This window comes from Rhinopithecus roxellana, chromosome 8, assembly GCF_007565055.1.
Source record: "Rhinopithecus roxellana isolate Shanxi Qingling chromosome 8, ASM756505v1, whole genome shotgun sequence".
Classification (NCBI taxonomy): Eukaryota; Metazoa; Chordata; class Mammalia; order Primates; family Cercopithecidae; genus Rhinopithecus; species Rhinopithecus roxellana.
The window spans coordinates 117365191-117379320 of record NC_044556.1 but is presented as its reverse complement, the minus strand read 5'-3'; the positions used below and the strand labels follow the sequence as shown (position 1 = coordinate 117379320).

Genomic DNA, 14130 nt, shown 5'->3' with positions numbered 1-14130 from the left:
CATGCTAAAAGGTAAAAGGAACCCAGCTGAACTTGGAAAAGAGACATTATAATCCAACAGAATATATGTTCTACACTAATGGTGATATAAAAAGAGCAGAACCTAATGAGAATTAAAAGCACTCCTGAGGTCCACCTGATGTGTTCCAATGTTCATTCATCATAGGACTTTCCTATGCACAGCTTTCTCAGGAGTGGGGATGGGGACTGGAGAGTCTTACTTGGTCAAGTTTGCCTTGAGATGGGTGTTGGATTAATACTTGGGATAAACTTATCAGGGGAAAAAAATCTGGTTTCAAGTCTATTCACGTAAGATCAATATCAGCATAAAAGTTCTGGTTTCTTACCATATACCAAACTAAGTATATTTCCTGCTTTTACTCACATACTAACACCTATACTTTTCTTACAAAGCTTTTTAATGAGGACATTTTCTTAGTTCTCAAGAACACGTTAGTCAGCATTTGACTATCTTTCCCATCACTTTTACCTCTAGCAAAGCAGACTTCCTCCATCTCTCTCTGTGTCTCTCTCTCTCAAGCACACACACACACACACACACACGTGTACATGTGTGCACACCACCAAAGAGAGAAAAAGACTTCTACTGACCTTGAATAGTTGCCAGTGTACTGTTGCTCATTAGAGCTGGGCTGAGAGCACCGCTCAGGGTCCCTGGATTCAGACTGAGTAAGGCACCTCTGCAAGTCCAAAAGAGGAGTCACTTTATTACCATGGAGACGCAGGTCTCATTTTGACAACACACCAAAAGGAACTTACAAAAGGAAAATCCAGCTGGGGAAACAGGTGGAAATATTTACTTTTCTTTACTCTTCTATGGTTTGTGTTTCTCAGTTACTGCTTTCCTGGATGCTTACTTGTACAAACGAGGTTATGATCAGCACAAAATGTAAAACTTTTACAGTCATTTTGACCTTTCTTTGAATGACTTAATTTCTTTTTTTCCAAAATGAAAGAAACATTCTAGAGAAAAGGATATATTTACAAGATAATTCTTATGTGTGACAATAACAGTATAAAATTGAGACTCCCATTACATCTCTCATCTATGCTTGAGAATTAGGAAGTAGGCAGTTGAGAGAGTTTAATGGGGAAAATAAGAGTTAAGAATTCTGGGCTTTCTTCCTGGCCCCGTCACTAAGGTAATTAGTGACCTGATATTTTGGGTCTTCATCTGGAAACAAAGGTATGACTACTGCCCTTCCCAGGGTGTTAAGAAACTTAAACTATAATCAAGGTCCTTGTATGATCACAAAACAGCCCACTTCAAAGAGATTACTGCTTTAAAGACATTTTTTCCCCCCAGTTAAGTCAGTGATGCAAAGTCTCCCCTATGAGTAATTCCAGGGATGACCTCCACCTCAGATGTCAACGAGATGAGAAAGCGCCTTACCCAGCCGCAAACTGTGAGGGTGCCATCAGGCTTGGGTTTAGTCCTGCAGCAGCTGCCATGGCAGCAAGACTGGCATTTGCTGGCAACTGTGCAGCTCCTTGAAGGGCAGCAGCTGCTGCTGTTTGCAAACCTGACGCTGTCACCATCACCTGGCTGGTCCCAAGAGGGGAGGACAAAGGAGTGGAGGTGGTCTGTGTTGTGCTGGTCTCACTGGCACTGGATGCCTCGGAGGTGGAGGCTGAGGCAGAAGGGGAGGGACTCAGAGAGGGGGACGTGACTGCTGAGGAAGCAGGAGGTGCTGTGGAAATCACGGTTGCTGTGTTGTTGGAGGTGGTGTCTGAAGTGCCTGAAAAGAGAAACAGATTAGAAGATGACCTTTTGTAAATGGTTTTGGAAGAATGGTGGCTTTACTCAGCTAAACTCTATAATCAATGGAATAATTAACCTACCACTTTGTAAATTTGTTCTTTAATGACCTAGTTTAGTGCTTCTATGGAAATTAACTACAAAACCAAACATTTTAGAATCACAGCTAGGAACCCTACTTTAAGAGATATGAGCAATGGAAGAAACAGAGAAGTTTTCCATTGCCTATTTCCTATTCAAGAAACACAGAATCATACAAGCTCTAATTATGGAATACAACTGCTCTGGGGAAGAAAAAGAAAACAAAAGATGAAAAATTTCTGTAAAGCTCTTTTCATTCAGAAATCTCCTTAGTGGTCTCCTCAGAAAAATCAAAACAAGGAGAAGAAAAACAGAAAGTTATATACTTTTCTAAGAATTCAGTATCAACAACAACATAGAATAAAAATGACTACATGCCTTCTCTACATTCAAGCAACTATTCTGTAATAAAAATTAGCTCTCAAAAAGTCCACTGTGGTTAAAAAAAACACACACACACACACACACACAATGATACTATGAATCTCATAAAAGCTTGCATAAAAATTAAGATCTAAGAAATTATTATCTGTAGGCCGGGCATGGCGGCTCACACGTGTAATGCCAGCACTTTGGGAGGCTTAGGTGGGCGGATCACGAGGTCCAGATATCGAGACCATCCTGGCCAACATGGTGAAACCTCATCTCTACTAAAAATACAAAAATTAGCTGGGTGTGGTGGCGGGCGCCTGTAGTCCCAGCTACTCAGGAGGCTGAGGCAGGAGAATTGCTTGAACCTGGGAGGCAGAGGTTGCAGTGAGCTGAGATTATGTCACTGCACTCCAGCCTGGTGACAGTGCAAGACTCTGTCTCAAGAATGAAATTATTTGTTAGGAACTTTTTAGAAAAAAGTGCCTGACTATGCTTTTGGTTTAAGGACAATGAACATTTGGATATAAATGACTAACATTAAATATATCATTACTAAACACTAAAACACATTCGCTAGGATTATTTAATGTTTGAGATCAGCGTTGTCTAACAGAAATACAAGACATATGTAATTTAAACATCTCTAATAGCCCCACTGAAAATGGTAAGACAAGGCCGGGTGTGGTGGCTCACGCCTGTGATCCCAGCACTTTGGGAGGCCGAGGTGAGTGGATCATTTGAGGTCAGGAGTTTGAAACCAGCCTGGCGAATGTGGTGAAATCCTGTCTTTATTAAAAATACAAAAATTAGCCAGGCGTGGTGGTGGGAGCCTACAATCTCAGCTACTTGGGAGGCTGAGGCAGGAGAACTGTTTGAGCCCAGGAGGTGGAGGTAGCATTGAGCTGAGATCACACCGTTGCACTCCAGCCTGGGTGATGAAGCAAGACTCTGTTAAACATATATATATATACAATAATAACATTTTTTGGTGATGAAATCTTTTATCAAGCTTCAGAACATGCTCTTCTTTCATAACAACCTTGTTACAAATTCAGGCAATTTTGTCCTTCCCAAATCTGTTTTAAAACCTTCCTCTGGTCTGTACTAAGAACACCTAGAATTGAACTCTCTTCTCATTTCCACTCTTCAGTTTTTATCACATGTCACAGGGTTGGGAGAGACTCAGACATCATCTATTTCAGCACTCACTACTTTCTCCACCTCCTATAAAGCTGTGCCAAAGTGGTTGCCAAATGAATGAGGTAAACATAATGTTCTTACTGGTAAATAAAAAGGAAGGTTTTCTTCCTCTGTCTACCTTTCTGAAAAATATAAATGATTTATTTTTATTGCCACTGCCCCTAAGTATCATTACACCTTTGTAGATACTATGAATTCTATTTTCGTTCATTACTTCTTTGGTTCTAAATCTCTCAGAACAATCTACCACTGAACATTGGATGTTGTGTAGGGTCCTGTGTTAGGCAGATTCATATACCCTTTTTCACTTTAATCTTCTCTTAAGACATGCCCCCTGTTGTATAGTAAGGTGAACATCTTTTCTTATTTCTCTTCCACGCTAAGCAATTTCAATGTACTTTCAATCTTTTTTTGACCAATTTATCACCTTATCTAACCTGATTTTACCTATGGGTACCACTTCCCTTTCAAAGTTCTGAAATTGAAATTGCCTATTTTTATAAGTCCTAATATCTTGAGCTCAAAAGGCTTAAAATAGTTATTTTTTTACTCTCTGGCCACCTTCAAATCATTCACCAACTGTTTTCTTAAATCCCTTAAGTTTGCAAAGAAAATTCCAGTCAAATTTTATCAGTGAATTTAACCTAGGCCACGAGATGATGACTCCAGAACCATTCGAAATTGTTCTAGGTGTCTCCAATATAAAAGTCATATAAGCATTATGGTATAACAACTTAAAATTATCTTTAAATTATCCCAGCCAGTAAGTCATGTTTTAATCAATGTATGTATTTCCTGACTGTAAATTCTTGGCAACTTGGCAATTTAATTACTTGGGTAACTTTCACTGGTGAACTTAGTGTTGCTGAGCCTCAGTGTCCTCAACAGCAAAATAAGATGCCACCACCCACCTCACAGGGGCAGTAGGAAGCGACAGCCAAGATGTGTATATAGTACCTAGCACTTCCCTGTGCTTCCCACCCTGTCTTGTCTTTTCTCAAACAGCTTTTATTGAGGTACAATTTATAAATTGGATATCCATATGCAGAAAGAGGAATTTCAATCCTTACCTTATACCATGCATAAAAATTAACTGAAATGGATCAAAGGCCTAAATATAAGAACTGAAACAATAAAGCTTCTAGTAAATAAAGTAGGACAAAATCTTTGTGACCTTGGGTTAAGCAAAGAGTTCATGGACACAGCACCAAGAGAACGATCCATAGAAGAAAAAATAAATCAGTAAATTCAACTTCATCAAAAGTAAAATCTTTTGTGCTTCAAAAGCCACAGACTGAGAGAAAACATTTGCAGATCACATATCCAATAAAGGAACTGAGAGTTGTGTCAGAATGTATAAACAACTCTTACAACTCAATAGTAAGATTATAGACAACTCAGATTTTTAAATGGACAAATGTTAGTATACATTTTACCAAGGAAGATATAGGAGTGACTAGTAACCACATGAAAATTCATCCAGTTTTAAAATTCAATTACTTTTAATCAACTTACAGTTATACAACCATCATCCCAACCCAGATTATGACATTTCCACTCCCAAAAAAGATCCCTTGTGCCTGTTTGTAATCATGTCACACTCCTACCTAGTTATCTGCTTTTTGTCTCTATAGATTTTTGAGGACATTTCACACAAATGTCCACACAAATGGAGTCATACAATATGTAGTCTCTTGCATCTGGGTTCTTTTACTTAGCATTCTGTTTTCAAGGTTCATCCACATTGTAGCACAAATCAATACCTCATTAATTTTTACGGCTGAATAATATTCCACTGTGTAGATACAACACATTTTGTTTATTCATTCACCAGTTGATGAGCACTGGTTTGTTTCCAGTTTTTGGATATTATAAATAAGACTGCTATATGAACACTCACATTAAAGTTTTTGTGTGGAAATGTCTTCATTTCTCTTGGGGAAATTGCTGGGTAGGATGCTAAATTTATGTTTAAAAGAACTGCCAGGGTGTTTTCTGAAGTTGTATCATTCTACATTCCTACAAGCAATGCATCGAAATTCCAGTTTCTCCACATCCTTCCCAACATTCATCATCTTGGGTCTTTTTGATTATAGCCATTCTGGTGAGTACAAAGCAGTATCTCATTATGGTTTTAATCTGCATTTCCCTAATAAGTAATGCCAACGTCACACATCTCTCCATGTGCTTACTAGTCACTCCTATATCTTCCTTGGTAAAATGTATACTAACATTTGTCCATTTAGAAATCGGAGTTGTTTATATTCTTACTATTGAGTTTTAAGAGTTGTTTATACATTCTAGACACAATTCCTTTATTGGATATGTGATCTGCAAATGTTTTCTCTCAGTCTGCGGCTTTTGTGCTTCAAAAAGCACAAAAGATTTTACTTTGATGAAGTTGAATTTACGAATATATTTTTTCTTTTATGGATTATTCTCTTGGTGCTGTGTCTATGAACTCTTTGCTTAACCCAAGGTCACAAAAATTTTGTCCCACTTAATTTACTAGAGGCTTTATAGTTTCAGCTCTTATATTTAGGCCTTTGATCCACTTCAGTTAATTTTTATGCACGGTGTAAGGTAAGGATCTAAATTCCTCTTTCTGCATACGGATATCCAGTTGTCCTAGAACCATTTGTTGAAGACTATCCTTTCCCTATTGAATTGCCTTGGCACCTCTGTCAAATATCAATAAAGCATAAATTCAAAGTTTTGCTTCTGGACTCTTAATTTAGTTCCATTTACTGTATATATCTATATGTATGCCAGTAATATACTGCTTTGATTATTGTTGCTTTACAGTAAACCTTGAAATCGGGACATGAAAATCCTCTAATTTCATTCTTTTTCAAAATTGTTTTGTCTATTCGGGTCCCTTCCACGTATATTTTCGAAAGAGTTTATTGATTTCTTTAAAACAAAACAAAAAAAACCTGTTGGAATTTTTACTATGATTTTGTTGAATCTATAAATCAAGCTGGAAGACTGAGCATGGTGGCCCATGCCTGTAATCCTAGCACATTGGGAGGCCAAGGTGGGTGAATTGCTTGAGCCCAGGAGTTCGAGACCAGCCTGGGCAATATGGCAAAACCTTATCTCCGCAAAAAAATACAAAAATGAGCTGGGCAGGTGGCATGTGGCTATAGTCCCAGCTACTGGGGAGGCTGAAGTGGGAGGATTGCTTAAGCTTGGGAAGTTGAGGCTGCAGTGAACTGTGATTGTGCCACTGTGTTAGGGCAATACCCTGTCTAGAAAACTGAAAACAAATTATATATATATGAAATAAATAAAATAAAAAATATATATTTGTGTTACAATGTGGATTAACCTTGAAATCAGAGAGAGAGAGATATGCACACATATCTCCAGCTGGAAAAAAACTGTCATCTTAAGAATGCCTCGTTTTCCAAAACATGAATGTGGAATATGAAATGTCTCTTTATTTAGACTTTTAACTTCTTTCAGCAAATTGTAGTTTTCATTGTTCAAGTCTTACACTTCTGAAGTTTATTCCTAAGTATTTTATTCTTTTGATACTGTTACATACAAGTTATTTCCTAAATTTCATTTTTGAACTGTCCATTGATAGTATATACAAATGTAATTGATTTTTATATATCAATCTTGTATTCTGCAACAATACCGAATTTATTGACTAGTCCTAGATATCTTTCTTTTTTTGGTGAATTCCTTGGTGCTTTTATGCATATAGAATAATGCAAATAGAAGCAGTTTAACTTCCTCCTTTACAAACTGTCTTTCATTTTTTTGCTGTCCTTTACTGGAGGCTATACTCTCCAGGACAATGTTAATCAGAAGTCCACAAGAGCAAACACTCTTACCTAATTCCCAGTCTTAGTGGGGAAAGTATTTAGTCTTTTGCCATTAAGTATTCTCTTTGCTGGAGAGTATTAGTAAGTGCTCTTTATCAGGTGAGGCAGTTCCTTTGTATTTCAGTTTTTATCACGAATGGGTTTTGGATTTTTACAAATATATTTTCTGTACCCACTGAGATGATTATGTGGTTTCTATCCTTTCTTCTACCATTATGTGTTACATTAATTGATGTTCAGTTATTGGACTAACCATACATTCCTGGGAGATAAATCCTCCTTGGCCATGATGTATATAATTGTTTGATTTTTTTCAGTATGTTGCTGGATTTGACTTGCTAAGATTCTTTTGAGAGTTTTGGTTTACATTTTCCTGAGGAATATGAGTTTGTAATTTTTTTCTTGTGATATTTATCTAAGCTTGGGTATCTGGGTAATGCTGGCCTGGTAGGAAAACACAGGAGGAATGTTATTTCTTCTTTGATCCATGTTTTAATTTCCAAATGCATGGGGACTTCCCAAATTTATTTCTATTGTTAATTTCTAGTTTATCTCAGTTGTCATCAGGCAACACACTTTGTATGATTTTAATCCTTTTTAATTTACTGAAACTTGTTTTATGGCTAAAAGTATCCTGGGAGATGGATGTTCCATGTGTATATGAAAAGGATGTGTTTTCTGCTGTTGCTGGACCAAGTGTTCCGCAGATGGCAGTTAGAACAAGTTGGTTGATAGTGCTCAAATCTTGTATATCCTTCACGACTTTTTTTGTTACAAACAGGGTCTTGCTCTGTTCTCAGGCTGGAGTGCAGTGGTACAATTTCAGCTTATTGCAGCCTCAACTTCCCAGACTCAAGTGACCCTTCCGCCTCAGCCTCCCGAGTAGCTAGGACTAGAGGCATGTGCCACCATGCCTGGCTAATTTTGTTCATTTTTTTTTTTTTTTTTTGGAGAGACAAGGTCTTACTATGTTGCCCAGGCAGGTTTTGAACTCCCGGACTTAAGCGATCCTTCCATCTTGGCCTACCAAAGTGCTGGGATTTATAGGCATGAGCCACTGCACATGGCCTGAATTTTTTTTTTTTTAAACATAGCTCAAATAAATAATATATCTGAAACTATTATTGTTGAATTGTCTGTTTCTTCTTTGAATTTTATTCCTTTTTGTTTACTGTATCTTGGGCCTTTGTTGTTAGGTGGCTATATAATTATAGTTGCTATATCTTTTTGAGGAATGAACAATTTTGTCATTATGAAAAATGTTTTGGAAAATGAATTGGGGGCAGGGCATGTTTGGTTGAGATTATTAAGGGCTGTGGAATTTTTACAAGTTTTTGAGACACAATGGAACACTTGTCTTTCTGGAGGAGTATGGCAATGATCACTCTTGCATCTATTTTAGAATGTTTACCAAGGACCTATTATGTGTCAAAGGTACCTATGGGAAAATAAGACAACCACATCAATCAAACATGATTTTTCTTAGAAGATAGTACTGAGGATATGGTTTTTCCCTTCATTTCTAAAATCCTATTCCAAATAATAGTAAAGAGATACAAAAGGGAAGAAGAGCTCTGGTGACAGATATCAGAGGATTTGAGATTCAGACAGATTTGCAGAAATGAGAAAAAGGATGAAGTTGGATGGTGGAGAAATCAACCATAGTCCAGAAGGGCACAGGAGACTATGACAGAGGAGGAAATTATTCACTCTGATGGAGCCTTACAGAGAGTCCCAGCTCAGAGTTATTTGCCAGATACTGAGGTAGATGGAAACAGGGTCAGAGAACAGGGTGATTCAAGGACTATTCACATAATAGCTCTCACAGTGGGCCTTTCCCTCCTTCTGCCAGACCTCTCAGATGAACAGAACCAATGTCACCTACTCTTCATAGAAAATAAAATCTGACTATGGAACGCTAAGGATTCTAGTGTAGGCACTTGCAAGCATGAGTAAAGATACCCCTCATTTTGGAAAAGTATGAGAGAAAGCCTCGCTTGCCTGCCTGCTTCCTGTTCATAAGCTGAAATAAAGTCTGGCAGTTTTTTACTCACATTCACAGCTCACTGTGAACCCTTCCATTCAGGGGAGGGGACTCTTGAGTAACAGAAGCTACACAATGTCAGGAAAAACCCTTGCAAGCTACTGATACTAAGTAATGTAATCTTGCATTCATCACTATGAATAAATAACCAAAAATCACCAGACAATGAAAAAAGCCAACAGCACATTACAAATGGCACAAAATGAATAAACAGAGTGAATGCCAAAAAACTCTAACTTAAAAAAAAAGATAAATTACCAGAGTTCAAGAAAGACATTAATTCACATTGAAAATGCTTGCTGAAGGCCAATGAGGGCAAGTTTTAAAAGGTCCCTTCTTTGAAATCTTGTAGTGAAATTTTAGAACAGTATAAGATTTAAACAAAATCCTTAAGGTTTATAGAGAGAAAAAACAAGGAAAAAGAGATTGAAATCAGACTTTTCATTAGCAACACTAGATGCTAAAACACAACAAAATTCAAAGGAAAAATACTTTTGTAACTGGACAAACTCCAAAAAAAAAACCGTGAAGGCAAAATAAATACTTCTCAGTTATACCTGCATTTTGAAATTTTACCTCCCATGTAACCTTTCTAAATAAAATTACTTGAGAACATGCTCCAGACAAAAAGGAATCAAAGAGGAAGACAGGGGATCAGAGAAACACTGGATTTAACTCAGGAAAACAATTTAAAATAAGCAATCATAGAAATCCCAAGAAGAAAGTCTTCAGGAAGAAAGCAGATTGCATTAGATAAGTTGTATGATTAAGACACTGGCTATCTTTAATAAAGAACATGATAAAGAAACATGCTACTTTTCTCAACAGAGAAAAGAAGGCAGTATAAAAATATCAGAGGAAAAGAGGCTGTACAAGAAAGTTACAGTCCAAAGAGGAAAAAAAAATTAAAAGGGGGCATGCTTTAGAGCAACGGCTGACAAAAGAGTAAGAAAAGAAAATCCACTTGACACCGACTCTTCTTCTCTTTCAAGGAGCAATGACACAAATTCAGCAGCTTACATCAACACTATTTATCATCTCATAGGTTTTGTGGGTCAGGTGTCCAGGCCGAGCCTCAGTCCTCTGCTTAGAGTTTCATAAGGCTGCAATCAAATACTGTACTGTACAAATACTACTGAAACTATACATACATGTACATATAAAAAAGATTTAAAGAGAAAATAAAAATAGTACTTGTGATTGTTTTTCCTGTTTCAATTTCCTAGTAATGTTGTTTCTTAATAATTAAAAAAAAAAATTCATTCCAGGAAAAATTATCAGCATGTCAGAAAAAAAAATCACAATTAGATCCACATAAATAGGCTGAGTGAGTGAGTTCACGAAAATGTGGCTGGTAAGAAGTATTAAACACTGATGCAAATTTTTAGCTAGTTTTGAGTATTAAAATCTCTCTAAAATTACTTTGATTTTCCCATATTTTAAGAAAACTGCAAAGCTATTTGTTCTTAATGTGTAAACTATTAAACAAATTTTCTGTAAAAGACAGGTATTTTTAGACCTAAAGCAACATAACTTGTTGGGAAGGTAAGATTCAGTTCATAATTTACCGGGTGACTGGCAGTCAATTTGGACAACAAGGTCCTCAGAGATGGGACTTCATGTTCTTGGTGTCTGACACAATGCCAATCAATCACTAACAGTTTGCTTATTAAGTAAAAGTGCTCAATATTATATATATTTTTAACCAAGGTTCTTAAATATATTCTTGAACCAAGGTTCTTAAAACTGGAACCTGTAGGTATCCACAAATAGCCTTGGGATCGGAGGTTGATGGGAGCTGTCATGTATAAACCTTAAATTTTACTAAAAATTGTGTATATGTCTATTTTGTGTGAGGAAAAGTCTGTAGCTTTCAAATTCTTAAAAAGGTTCAACATCTAGAAGAGGTCAAGAAACACTGTTTAACATAAGCAAAAATTAATGGATGACTGGATGCAGAAAAAAATAAAAATGTTCTAATAATGTAGAAATTTAGGCCGGGCGCGGTGGCTCAAGCCTGTAATCCCAGCACTTTGGGAGGCCGAGACGGGCGGATCACGAGGTCAGGAGATCGAGACCATCCTGGCTAACCCAGTGAAACCCCGTCTCTACTAAAAAATACAAAAAAAAACTAGCCGGGCGAGGTGGCGGGCGCCTGTAGTCCCAGCTACTCGGGAGGCTGAGGCAGAAGAATGGCGTAAACCCGGGAGGCGGAGCTTGCAGTGAGCTGAGATCCGGCCACTGCACTCCAGCCTGGGCGACAGAGCGAGACTCCTTCTCAAAAAAAAAAAAAAAAAAAAAAAGAAATTTAATATAATATAAAGCCATTTATTCAATTTTTACATCATGGGTAGGTCATAGAACCAAGGAGGCATTATAAACTTAAAACATAAGTGAGAAAAATAAAAATTCCCACCTCTAGGTTAAATTAAGCTCCAATAAGAAATATCATTAATCTGCCCAATGATTTACTAGCAAATAACCAACCTGGTGAATAATTACAGCATGTGTTATGCACTATGTATCACTAAAAAAAAATCTGATGACAGTGCTAAGTGATTTTAAATTTATCTGGAAAATTTGCTATTGAAAGGAGGCCAAAGGGGAAAAAAAAACCCCATTAATTTTACAGAGTATGTCACGCACTGAGCTAGGCATCAAGAGTTCAAAAAGAACACTCAAATCTTTTGAGAAGTGCAGTCTATTGGGAAAGACAGGTGTGTGAAAATAAAATTATTTATAATACAGATACGTGGAAATGAATAGTTTCCTGGGGAAGCTAAAGAACATTTCCAAGAAAAACTGACATACAAGTTGGTATAGTTTTATCAATAACAGATCAAGAACGGCAGGCTAAGATGGACATTTCCAGTGTAGGGATGTTTACAAAGGTATGGATGGAGCCCTCCTGTGTGTTGAGGGTGGGGTAGGCAAAAGACTAGTGGGAGATCAGGTTCAGACTGGAAATAACCTTCATGAATTGACAAACTTGCATGTTTTTCTGAATGCAAAAAGGCACAGCTATTGAAGGTTTTTAAGGAAAGGAATTATTTTAAAGAAAATTGATGTTTATGAGCAACACCTATCTTTAGTTAGAGCCTTAATTCACAATTTAATGGCAGATTCTTATAATAACTCATCATGGGCCTCCCATGTGCTCAGCAGGTGCACTGCCTGCAGCTGCTTACCTGTAACTGAAAGATTCGTCACAGCAGCACTGGTCAGAGGGAGGACAGGGCTGACTGTGAGGGTAGTTGCTGCACTGCTAGTCACAAGGCTTGGTGTGGTCGCCACCTTGAGGTCAGAAATGAAAACATGGACAAAGCACTTAAAATCAAAACTTAAAGAGGAAATGATTTTATAGTCACTCTTTGATCTTGGAATTGAGACACTTACCATCCTATTTTGGAAAGCTGCTATTGGAAGATGGTTGTTCACTGATACCACAAATAGCTCTGCCCAGGTTTTAAAAATAAATAATAAAAAGTTCCTAAATTTCAATAGTGTTGAGACAGATATACTCTAAGTCGGTAAGAAATATTATACTAATTATCAACTTTACTTAAATAAGAAAACTATTTGACAGGATCAGGGAATCTGGGGTACGTGTTACTTTTACTTTTGACTCTGCGAGGGGGCAGTATTGCCTTATGTTTGGTTTTAATAAAATAAAATTATGAAAATAATGTGAAGTAAACTTTTTAAAAAACTGATTCGTTTTGAAACAACAAAAAATTCTAGTTTTGCAAGAGATACTGTCTTTCTTCTAGTACAAATTAACATAAACATCACCTTTACAAAACAAAATTGTTGTTTAATAATTATCTTTTTCATAACTATCTCATAACTTTATGACTACAGACCCACCATTTAACAACTACAACCTTCAATAAACTAACATGTGCTTTTAATGCTGACTTTAATTTAAAAAGCCTGCCAGTATGGAATGACATTCAAATAAAATAAAACCAAATTTAAAAAGAACAGAAATGCAAACTCAACAATATTCCCATCTTTTGAATCCTGAAATAATCATCCTAAAAATCAAGGGAGTCACACGACCACTGTATGTCTCTTCAGTCTAGGAGTAATGCAAACAGCAGAAGTTACTCAATGAGGCTTCATAGGAAAGGATCATATGTTGTTTGAAAGTAAAAGATCTGAGATGATTGTCTTAATACAAGTTCAGAGCTGTAAGTTATCTGGTAATTTGCTGTCACTTAATCATGTGAGTGTAAGTTTAACAAATTGGGCTTTAGGACTCAACACGAATAAAAAGTAACTAAAGATTTTCTGAGATAGCTGGACTCAGTAGCAAATTTACTCCCATGGTTACACAGTAATCTAATGAACTATACCAGAGAAGAGTATGATGGAAATGCAATGAAAGAATTAGAATTGTTCACTTTAAAAAATAAGATAGGAGGGCTGGGCGCAGTGGTTCACACCTGTAATCCCAGCACTTTGGGAGGCTGAGGCAGGTGGATCACCTGAGGTCAGAAGTTTAAGACTAGCCTGGAGAACATGGTGAAACCCCGGTCTCAACTAAAAATACAAAAAAATTAGCTGGGCCTTGTGGCGGGTGCCTGTAATCCCAGCTACTTCGGGAGGCTGAGGCAGGAGAATCTTTTGAACCCAGGAGGCGGAGGTTGCAGTGAATTGAGATCACACCATTGCACTCCAGCCTGGACAATAAGAGTGAAACTCTGTCTCCAAAAAAAAAAAAAAAGAAAAGAAAAGAAAAAAAGAAGACTGGTGTGGTGGCTCACACCTGTAATCCCAGCACTTTGGGAGGCGGAGGCCGAGGCGGTGGATCAC

At 37.2% G+C, this 14130-nt stretch overlaps 1 protein-coding gene across 5 annotated transcripts in view; it reads right to left on the bottom strand.

Annotated features, from left to right (window-relative positions):
* Window positions 1–14130, bottom strand: part of POU2F1 (POU class 2 homeobox 1) — a 204459-nt gene that overhangs the window by 13688 nt on the left and 176641 nt on the right. For all 5 annotated transcript variants that reach the window (XM_010371799.2, XM_030936357.1, XM_030936354.1 and 2 more), the window contains 3 exons: window positions 12501–12606; window positions 1414–1759; window positions 612–700 (listed from right to left, as the gene is read on the bottom strand). In XM_010371799.2, coding sequence (XP_010370101.1) covers window positions 612–700; window positions 1414–1759; window positions 12501–12606 — 541 coding nt within the window. The remainder of the gene's footprint in view (window positions 1–611; window positions 701–1413; window positions 1760–12500; window positions 12607–14130) is intronic.